This window comes from Mastigoproctus giganteus, chromosome 13 (genome assembly GCF_048544385.1).
Source record: "Mastigoproctus giganteus isolate SK-2022 chromosome 13, ASM4854438v1, whole genome shotgun sequence".
In the NCBI taxonomy this organism is placed as follows: Eukaryota; Metazoa; Arthropoda; class Arachnida; order Uropygi; family Thelyphonidae; genus Mastigoproctus; species Mastigoproctus giganteus.
Window position 1 is genome coordinate 116,753,532 of NC_143587.1, and position 12,078 is coordinate 116,765,609.

Consider the following 12,078-nt stretch of genomic DNA (forward strand, 5'->3'; position numbering starts at 1 on the left):
ATTTATTTTAGTATAAAATTTTGCTTGGATGCCACCTGCCACCAGAATCAGCCACAACACCACCTACCTCTGATTCACAGTTAAAACAAACGTCCAGTGAACAGATATATAAGCAGCCAAGTTCTGAGAACTGTTTTAAGGTATGATTATATAAACTATAACAATGCAATGAAATTTAGTAACTTAACTTAGAAATGCATAAAGGATCTAGATCGTTATCAAAACATTGCTTATATAAATGCTATTTTATTTTCATTTGAAATATTTTAAACCAATTTTATATATAAAGCCAGTTTAAGTTGTTTCAAACAAAAAGAAAATTTAGATTATTTAAGAAGCCAGAAATAATACTGGTATTATTTTGTGAAAAATGATCCAAAGAAACAAAATTTGTATAGACACAACCAAAAAAAAAAATAAATAAAATAAATCTGTACCTGCAGCCAACTGAAACAAGGAGAGGCTTCTTACTTCTACTGCCTTTCATTTTATGTTATGGCTTCTGTACACTGCTTTATTCACATTCACTGGCAACCATATAATATTACTTCTGCTTTTTTTTTTCTGCATTTTCATCATTTTTGTAGCAAATAGCTAAGATTTTCTCTTAGATATGCTAAGAACCATATATATATATATAGTTACAAATTCTGTATTATGAAATTTGTAAGTGTACAAGAGATGATAATAAATTTATGAGGCTGGCTTGATTATAATTCAGGAAATTACTTGGATAGCTATTGGATTTTATGTTCTTTGAAGTAAGATCCCCTTACAATGCAACACACCTTATCCAATGCCCCTGTAGCAGCTTTAAGTAGCTACTATAGGAACTTAAAGAAACTGGAATACATTTTTTGATATGCAGAGATGCTTTTTTATAATATTAGCTGTGGCTACTAAAGTAATGATTATTTTTGAAAATTTCATTATGTAACATTTATCCAGAATTAGACAGAATTAATCTAATTTAATTTATTTGTTTTATTTTTATTGTTTATAGCTGCTGTACATTAAAACCAGAGATATCAATGATATAAGAAAAAACACAAAAATATATTTAACAAATGGTAATTTATTTTCTATAATGCTTTCATTCAAACACATTGCCAATTATATTTCTATGTATGGGAACTGAAAATTCTTGTCTTTAGCAGCCATGTGACTTCACGTTGAAGTTATTTTAAGATTTTTTTTTTTCATTTTTATACCTTTTTGTATAACTTTGTTTGTAATTAAGTTCATTTATTGCACTTGGTTTTCCATATTTGTAATGATTTATAAGTAAACATATAAAACAGTAATTATTATTTATTTGTCTATTTATTTTTATGCCCTCACAAATTGAATCATCATCCAATATCCCAGCCCTTGCAAAGGTTTCTGCCATTCATATTGTGGGCAGTCTATAATTGGCTTTAAATGCATGGATTTCCAAATAGCTGTTGACTAAAGACAAATAGTCTCTGAACCAACAGTGCCAGTTGAGTCTGTGAAATGACAGGTATAAAAATAAAGGGAAATATGTTTTCACCTAAATATATTAGCCTTATGTTATTTCTGATGTATTCTTAACATATTTTACTTGACCTACAGATTTCTGAAGCCTTTTTTGGCTAGAAAATGGATGCAATTTATTTTGTTGCTTTCAATAGCAAAACAGTATCCTTTGTGCACATTGAAACCAGTGTAATATTTATTACACAAACTGTATTTAAACTGAAACAAACTGTATTTAAACTGAAACAAGCTGTTTTAGTTGACTTGTGTTAATTTGAGGAAGGTATGCTTTGCCTAACCCCACCCGATTGCCACTTGATATGATGTCCACGTGTATGCCTGTGCATATCCATTAGACCATAGTCATAGTTTTCATTTTTGCTGTACTAATGTGCAATTGAAACAGAGGTAATGAAAAATATTGACATAATTGATAAACAAATAATTATGATGTAGCAAACATATTGTCTTCCACAATAAGAGACTATTCAGAATGCACTAAATTAGGAATTTCAATACACATGCATGTTATTACAAGAGACAGATATTCAAGTTAAAGTTTCGGAGAAAATGAATTGCTTTTTTCAGAGTTTAATAATTTTTAAACTTTGCAAACTCATACTTTCTTTTGCATGCTGTTTCATAATACATACACACTGGCCAAAAAAATACAAACCTTTATTTGGTATTGAATCAGGCCACCTTTGTTTTGAATAACAGCAAGTGTGTGGTGCACATGGATTATATAAGGTGTTTTAGTGCATTTTGGTCTAATTGCAGCAACCATTCTTCCAACAGAATATTATGCAGCTGCAACAAAGCTGAAGGAAGAGGACTTTGTAGCTAAATAGGCCTCCCCCCCCAGCATATCCCACACATTCTCAATACAATTGAGATCAGGTGAATGTGTGGGGTCAAAGGAAGATGGTGAAAATCCATGTCATGTTCTCTGAACTAATTCTTTCACAAACCTAGCATGATGCACTGTTGCATTGTCATCTATTTCCTGTGCATGATACAGGTTGAAATAGCCATCACCTTTCTGATAAAAATGTAACAATGATACTATAGCGTGTAGTCTACTGGACACTATAGTGTGAGAATACACTACAGCATGCAGTCTACCGGCACTATAGAGTGCTGTCTACTGGATGCTATAGTGGATGCTAAAAATATGATATAGGAATAAATATGAAAAAATATGAATGTGATAATAAAGCTAATATTTAGTCTTTTTAATAAAAGAAGACACTGCGGTTGCATTTCTATATGAACACCATCTTCTGGACATACTCCAAGACATAGGGCCTTGTCACCGATGTGGTAGTGTCTTCAAGAAAAAAAAATATATGTGACAGAGGTGGAGAATATAGGCCTATACTTCATTGTCCGCATAAAGGGTGGAAAGGCAATGCATTCTTCCATTATGCAGACATGAACAACAAATTACACTGCAATCCGAGTTTGTGTGAAATTTACAATACTATAACTGACTGGTGCAGAGAAGTGTGTGGAGCTACTGTTTCTCACAATGCACGAGATAAGATGGTTGGCACATAACTTAACCCCATTTAAATTGATGAAGCAAGATTGTTAAATGGGAGAATGTTAAATGGCAATCAAGCTTCTCTCTCTGAAGACAGTAACGCCGTTGTATAAAACAATGGGAACTATAGACCAAGAATTGATGGGCCTTGGGTTTTTAGTCTCAAGCAAGGCTCTGATCGTCAGTATTTTTATGTGCAATGGTGTGATAGAAGCACTTTGATCCCTATCATTGAACGAGAATGTGAATCTGGTTCAATGATTCATTCCGATGAATGGCCTGCATCTAGCAGTCAAAATGCCATGGATTAACGTCATTTTACGGTGAACTACCAAGAAAATTATGTGGATCCAGTGATAGCAGGAAACATACAAGTGACCGAACAGCCATGGGTGGATTCCAAAGTACATATTCTAAAGAAAATGAGAGACATTAACAGTAAGCTTTTTCAATCTCACCTTGGTCACTTTTGCTGGAAAATGCTAAGAAAAGATGCAGATGATTTATTTGTGGCATTTTTAAATGATATTCGAAGTGTATATCATTAAAAAGTATAAGAAGTGTAAAGTCATTTAATTTAAATGCACTGTTTATTTTTTAGTCTTTATTAAAAACTATCTGCTAAATCATATTTTTAGCATCCACTATAGCATCCAGTAGACCGCACACTATAGTAGCACCAATGTAACATTACAGGGTGCAGTAGATCAGATACAAAATTCACTCCATGGATGACATTCAACCTTTCAACGGACCGCTGAAAAGTCTGTGCCAACAAAACATTCCTTCAGATGCTTCAATCGTCTTAACAAAGAAAGAAGGGTCTGTCGCTTCATGTGGTTCTCACCACACTCTTTGCCTGCCATCAGTGCAAAACAAAGTATATTGTGATTAGTCTGACCACGACTTTCTTCCACTGTTCCCCTCTCCAATCACGATGTTGTCAGCACCACTGCAAGCAGATTTTTCTGTTTTTCTCTGAAACAGTGGCTTATGAATAGGCAGGTGACTGCCAACACCCAATTTTTTCAATTCCCTGTGCATGGTATAGGTTGAAATAGGGCAGTTCTGGGCTTGACTGAATTCAGATGTTTTTGCTGCACAGTAGATGTTCTATATTTCCATACAGTCCTTAGAGTATGACGGCTTTGCTCTTGAAATATTGTTTATGTGCCACATTTACGCCTTTGCGATGTGGAAGAACCACTTGCTTTCCAGTCATTAAAAACCTCCAAGATGGATGCTTTTGAGAAACCAGTTATGTCTTTTGTTTCTTGAATCATGGCTCCTGATAATGTGCACCCATGATAAGACCTTTATCAAAATTTGATAGATCACATGTTTTCCCCATTTTGGCTTCAGATTACTTCATCAAACAATAGTAGTCTTTATACTCAATGGAGTAACTCGTCATCATCCCATGTCACAATTTTCTTTGCATTTGTATGCATTTATTTGCATTACTTCTGTCTGTGACTGTCTTATTACAAAGGTTTATATTTTTTTTGGCCAGTGTGTATTATTGTTATTCTTTTTATCTGTTTTATTAATTTTAAGTTCATCAATTTTTCAATAATGTACATGAAAAATGAAAGCAAAGTGTAATAATCTTATCACAATATGCTCTGATTAGCCCTCTCCTAACACACACACACACACACACACACACACACACACACACACACACACACACACACACACACACACACACACACACACACACACACACACACACAACTTATGACAATAAATAAGGTAATTAGCATTGGTAGAGGCATATGATCAAGCTTATATAGCATCAGCCAAAAAAAAAAAAAAAAAAACCCTTCCCATTTCACTCATCGATTCACTCCAAACATTTGTCTACCTCTGCCTTGAACTTATTTCAGTTGTTGACCTCCACTATAACAGATGGAAGTTTGTTCCAACTATCAACAGTAGCTAGCTAAAGGCAAATTTCTGCACATAAATTTTACAATTGTCTTTCCTCGATTTGAATTTGTCCCCTCAGGTGAGTAATCTGAGCAAGAAGAAGAATTGCATCAGCATTGAGCTTGCTCAAACCATTCAAGACCTTATTCAACACCTCAGTTAGATCACCTCGCAGGTGCGTACTCTGCAAATGCTGAAATTTGCAGAACTTAAACCTTAGTAACAGCAACCCTTTGTTCCACTCACCAATCTCATTGCCCTTTTCTATACTCATAATTCATAACCATATTAGTTTATAAGGAGCACAGATTAGTCATTTTGTGTAGTTTTTATATGCACTGTATTGCACAAATTATTTGGATTTGTCTGGATTCTCAGGGCAGCTACAGAACTGATACAAAGATAATATGTAGAGAGCTGGGTAGTATTAGATTTTAGTATTAGTAGTAACAAATGATGCAAAGAAAGCAAGTTTATACTGCATCAGCCAAAAGAAAAAACAAAAAAAAAACATTTCATCTATCCATCCCTTCCAATAGTTTGTGTAGTTCTTTCTTGAAATTTTTCAAGTTTTCCACTTCCACAACATCAGATGGAAGTTTGTTCCAGCAATCAACTCCATTGGCTAAAGTCAATCTTCCACACGTCTGTTCTACAACCATCCTTCCTTTATTTGAATTTCTGCCAGCTGGTGTGCGTAGTTACAGCAAGACAAAGAATCCCATCAGCATTGAGCTTGCTCAATGCTGATGGGATTCTTTGTCTCCATTCAAAGTCTTAAACATCTCATTCAGATCACCTTGCAGGTGCTTAATCTCCAGACAAGGCAGTATGCAGAACTGAAGGCTACCTTGGTAAGAGCACCCCCTAGTTCCCCTCACCAATCTCCTTGCTCTTCTCTGTACTCATTCCAGCAGCTCCACATCCTTCCTAAAATCAGGCCTCCAGACCTGTATGCTGTATTCAAGATGAGGCTTAACCATTGCCTTATACAATGGGATACAATGCCTTATACATTGCCTTATACAATTTTCCTCCAATGCCACACTGCTCCAATTTGTGCAGCAGTCTTCCATGTGCAACAGTATCAAAAGCCTTTCTAAGATCCAAGTATATAATATCAAAGTTATTCACTGCATCCAGTTCTTTTGTGACTGTATCATAGTATCCAATCAAATTGGTAAGGCAAGACTTCCACTTAACAAACCATGCTGTGTCCGAGCTATAACTGAAGTCTTCTCTAGATGATCCCACAGTGCTTCGTTAACCAGTGCCTCCATTAATTTTACTAGAACAGAAATTAAACTCATAGGTCTATAATTACTTGTGTCAGCGTTTGATCCTCCTTTGTGAAATGGGGTCACATTTGCACATCTCCATCTCCCCTAAGTCCAAGGAAACTCTCATAATTATGATTAAGGGTTTGCTTACTTCCTTTGCTGCCTCCTTTAATATAACTGGATAGATCCCATCCACCCCAGGTGCCTTTCTTGTGTTTATCTTCAACAATTTCTCCTCCACTATACTCTCAGTTATTACAAGATTATCTAGCTTACTACCAGAGTTGAATACACCTCTGGCATTCCCCTCGCTGAATAACTGCTCATGTGTGAATGTCGATGCAAAATATTCATTTAGTTTGTTAGCTACCTGAGCAGGATCATCAACAGTTGAACCATCGATATCAAGTGGACCAGTCTGATTCATCCCTTTCCTTCTAGAGTTTACATAGTTAAAGAACTTTGTTGTTTTTCTTTGCATCCCTTGCCAAAGATTTGTCGTAATCTGCCTTCGCCTGCCTAACCTCCTTTGTAACTTGGTTACAGATCAACTTATATCTATCAGAGGCTTCTGCGTCACGTGTTAATTTATATGTATCCCAAGCATTTTTCTTCTCTGCCATATGTCTCATTAGTTCATCTGACATCCATTTAGGCCTAAACCTTGAACAATATTTCTTAGTTGGCATGTAAAGCCTAGTAGCTTCCAAGATAAGTTCTTTGAATGCTTCCCATTTTGAATTTGCTGTTGGTAACATCATCAGTTGGTCCCATTGTATAGAATTTAAATACTGTCTCAGTCCATCGTAGTCACCTTTACGAAAACAATAACCCTTCCCTTTTCCCATGATGGTAGTTACCTCTTTGAGTAAATCCCACTTAAGCACACTGTGATCACTGCCACCTAGTGGTTCCTTTATCTGCAGATTCTTAATTCATGAACAATCACTACTGATAATCAAATCAATAGTATTACTCCCTATAGTTGTCTCCCAAACATGCCAATATAGAAAACAATCATCCAATAAATCCACAAAAGCCTTGCTAGTGTGAGAGTGACCAACAAATTCCAGTCAATATTTGAGAAAATAAAATCTCCCATTAAAAGACTCTCTGATTTACTGGCCCACTCTATTTCCCTGTACAGTTTCTTATTATACTCATCAGAGTCATTAGGCCTCAAATTTATTTACCAAACTCCTAGCATTGGTGTACATGCAAGTATTCATGCACCTGTTCCTATTCTTAGCTACCCTACACAACCCATGTGTTTACTTGTACCGCAATGACTCCCAGCAGTCTCTGAAATATCCTGCATCTTGTTTTCCAGGCTTCTGCTCATTCCAATAGAAACAGTGCAAGAATCACTTTCACCTCTGCCAGTGGCTACTGTTAATCTATTAGTCCTTGTATCCCCCAAAGCTGGCAGTTTTCTGATCCACCTAGCACTGCCTCGATAGCATCAGCAAATATTCTTGCACCCTTTCTATTTAAGTGTATCCCATCCCTGTAGAAGCAGTCTCTCTCTCCTATTAACAAGTACAGACCAGGCTGAAAAAAATTCTACCCCTTGAGCCTTGCACAATCTTTCCAGGGCTGAATTGATCGATAAGGCTCTCATCATATATTCCCTCTGATCGTGTCTTGGCAGAATTGCAGACACTTTCAAATTCAATCCTAATTCACGGCTTTTTTTTCAACAGTGACCTGTATTTGCTAAGTAAAGTAAAGTAAAGTTAAGTTTAAGTTTTGTAAATTTAAGTTTTCAGTCCTATGTACTTTAAACTGATTCCATACTAGTAGTGCATTTTTATGCAGTAGTCCACCAAGACACTTGGACCAAACTTTTACAAACCAATCCTTGATACATTCTTCATCCATCCATCCATCCATCCATCCATCCATCCATCCATCCCTCCCTTCGGCTGTGCAAGTATGTGAATTCCATTTGGCCTTTTATCTTTCGGTAAAGTTTTTCTTTTAAAAATTAACATTGGGAGAAGTTTGGTCCCATCAGAACAGCAAGTTAAAACTGCGGCATAGTGTCTTTTCGTGTCTAGTAGTTTTAATAGTTATAAATTTTTGGCCTGTGAGATTTATGGTTTTATTGGATGGCACATGAAAGTCAATGGAATTTCATCCATATTCCCAATTTGGCTAAGTTTGTAGTCACTTTGTTTTCTAACATCAAGGACAAATTTATGGAAATCCAATATTTTCTATTCATAAGTAGCAGGTATTCTCTGGACTATTCTAGTTCTTGTGCGTAAACTTTCTTTTCAGAACTGAATCTTGGATAACATCAAGATTCGGTTCTTTAAAGTCTTGTATTCCAATATCAGCTGCTCGTTTCCATGCTTCTACTGTTATCATTTTAGTACTCACTGCAATACCCACATCTCTAAGTTCCGTTATCCAACTAAACAAGTTTTCTTCCAAATTTGGCCATTTAGGTGGAATTTTATGAAGGTTGTGCTTTGTTTTATTAGCTTCTTATAATAAAACTTCCTGCTTCCTCCACTGACAAAATCATCTTTTCAGTAGACAATGGTCCGAAATTTCATTCTGCTGCTCTGTTCCCATATTCTTTGACATATTGTGCTACTTTTAGCTTAAATCCAATAATATAATTTTGCCTTCTTGATGCACCTGCCATTGATTAAGGCTTAAATGTATAACTGGAATTCACTTGTTACTCCAACAACAACCTGGTAATTACTGAAAAGTATGCTAACGTATAGCAGTTAACTATCCGTTAACTGCTATACGTTAACTCTCGGTTTTGTTCATGTGCTGTATTGCCACTGTTGGCTTCTAAGACACAGGGCGATTTTTTTAAGGTATTTATAAGAGAAAAAAAGTACATCTTATAAGTCAATAAATACAGTATTTCATAAAAATAACTCTACATGATGCAAAGTATATTGTCATTTATCTGTAAGTGCTACTTATTTGTGGTGCCACTTCCCTGTGGTAATCTTTTAATATAGTTAAAAAGACAAAAGTAGTCATGCAAAGCAGATTTCTACTCCAAAACTTAAATGCTTGCAGAAGAGCTGTTTTAATCTTTCCCATTAAGTCAATTTTTGTTGGTGCTCAGCTCTGTAGACATAGTTTAACCTTCACTCACTTGAATATCCTCAGTTGTAACAAGGACACTTGCATGGCATCTATTTAACCCTCATTTTGTTTTAATTATAATAAAATAATTTTTAGCTTTTTTACTGAATTGGAGATGGTGGTCTATTAATTATGATTTACTAAACCCAATTGAAAAAACTTTTTATCATTTTGAAAAGGCTAAAGTGTATTAACTATTTTATAGTTTCAAAATGGCAATATCTCATTGCGTGAGGTGCTGTTTGTTTGCACCAGTCTGCAGAGATGCAGAGATTGCAAGGAAGTAATGCCATATTAATTTATGGTAACAATTTCTGCTACATGCATGGATGGTTTACAAGAAAAGATCAGAGGAAGAAAATCTATGGTATTACTTGGTTGCAAGATCAGGACAGAACTTGGGCCCCACATATGTATCACCTGCACCACAAATCTGAAAATGGCTAACTGAGAAAATTAAAAGTATACCTATTGCTGTTCCTACATTGTGGCAGGAACAGCACAACTACTTTGACAATTACTATTTCTGCATAATAAGAATATTAGGGATATCCAGAAAAAGCAAGCCCAGCATCAAATATCCTAACACAACCCCAGGGGCTCATATCTAGTGAGTATGGGCTTGGCACACCCAGGGTCCTGAGCTGGATATCATCATTCTTCTTTTTCTTCGTATCTCTCTCTCTCTCATCTCTCTCTCTCTCTCTCTCTCTCTCTCTCTCTCTCTCTCTCTCTCTCTCTCTCTCTTTAATTCAAATTCGGTAATTCAAAAATTTTTTTTTGGCTGGTGCAGAATAAGCCTCAGGCTTCCTTGCACCATATGGCTAATAATAATAATATCATCTGCAATGAGGTGTGCTCTTACACATAATGAAGACCTGTGACACCAAATCACAGGATGAAGAAAGCAGTAATGAATATAGCAAGGATTCTTGTGTTGTAAACTTTGCTGGACAATCCACTTCAACAGATTTGGACTACCAACCAGAAAATTATAAAGTGCCTCACTCAATTAAGTAAGAAGAGTCGAATAACTGCATTCATGATTTAAACTTATCTGAAGAGCAATCAGAACTCCTTAGTTCTAGGCTACATCAGTGGAAGTTGATATACTGTAATTTTATACTGTTTCCTTGAATCAGAAACTAAAATTACAGTATATCAAATGTCACAAAATGTTTTCAAAATATTTCATCATGGAAGTCAGTATGTGTTTCTGTAAAGATATTAGTGGTCTTCTGCATAAACTGGGCATTGGACAAAATCATAATTAATGACATATAATTATAGACACATCAAATTACTGTTGCACACGGAAGACTGCTGCACAAATTGGAGCAGTGTGGCATTGGAGGAAAATTGCTGCTATGGATGAAGGGATGGTTGCGGGGGAGAAAACAGAGAGTGGTAATCAATGGACACTGCTCATCGTGGACTAATATTATTAGTGGAGTCCCTCAGGGTTCAGTGTTGGGTCCATTATTGTTTTCTGTATTTATAAATGATATTAATGATGGTATATCAAGCTTAATGTCCAAGTTTGCAGACAATACAAAGGTTGGCAGGGTTGTTAAGGACACTACTGATGCTATCTTGCTGCAACAGGATCTGGTGCAAGAAAGCAAGCTTATGCAGCATGAGCCAAAAAAAAAAAAAAAAAAAAAAAAAAAAAAAACCACTCCCATTTTGTCCAGCTGAGCCTTAAATTTATTTAGGCTATCAATTTCCACAACAAGGGAAGGAGATCTGTTCCGCCAACCAACTACCAGCTGGCTAAAGGCAAATTTCCGCATATCTACGTCAAGGCTTTATACACCTCTATCAGATCACCTTGCTGGTGCCTAGTCTCCATACACTGTAATTTGCAAAACTTAAGCCTTTCTTAGTAAGAGCAACCCTTTGTTCCATTCACTAATCTTCTTGCCCTTTTCTGTACTCGTTCCAGCAGCTCTACATCGTTCTTGAAATGAGGCCTGCAGACCTGTATACAGTACTCAAGGTGTGGCCTGACCATTGCCTTATACAAGGGAATAATCACCTCCTGTATATCATTGACAAGACACCATGAGCTACTCCTGCACAATTATCACCAGGTCCTTTTCATTCTCTACCACTGTCAGTGTAGTACCACAGAATTGATACGTTGCTCTGGGGTTGCTGTTTCCCATATGTAGTACTTTACATTTGTCAAAGTTAAACTTCATTTGCCACCTCTCAGCCCATTTGCTCAACCTTTCCAGATCCTGTTGCAGCAGCATAGCATCAGTAGTGTCCTTAACAACCCTACCAACCTTTGTATCGTCTGCAAACTTGGACATTAAGCTTGATATACCATCATCAGAATCATTTATAAATACAGAAAACAATAATGGACCCAACACTGAACCCTGAGGGACTCCACTAATAACATTAGTCCACGATGAGCAGTGTCCATTGATTACCACTCTGTCTTCTCTCCCTTAACTATCCCTTTATCCATAGCAGCAATTTGCCTCGATTGCCACACTGCTCCAATTTGTGCAGCAGTCTTCCATGTGCAACAGTATCAAAAGCCTATCTAAGATCCAAATATATAATATCAAAGTTATTCCCTGCATCCAGTTGTTTTGTGACTGCATCATAGTATCCAATCAAATTGGTCAGGCAAGACTTTCACTTAACAAAACCATGCTGCGTCCGAGCTATAGCTGAAGTCTTGTC

At 36.3% G+C, this 12,078-nt stretch overlaps 1 protein-coding gene across 1 annotated transcript in view; it reads left to right on the forward strand.

Annotated features, from left to right (window-relative positions):
- The window catches only part of LOC150076383 (diacylglycerol lipase-beta-like), a 281,587-nt gene that overhangs the window by 243,089 nt on the left and 26,420 nt on the right, over positions 1-12,078 (forward strand). The window contains exon 12 of the mRNA XM_090387345.1: positions 12-140. Within this exon, the coding sequence (XP_090243471.1) occupies positions 12-140 (129 nt within the window). The remainder of the gene's footprint in view (positions 1-11; positions 141-12,078) is intronic.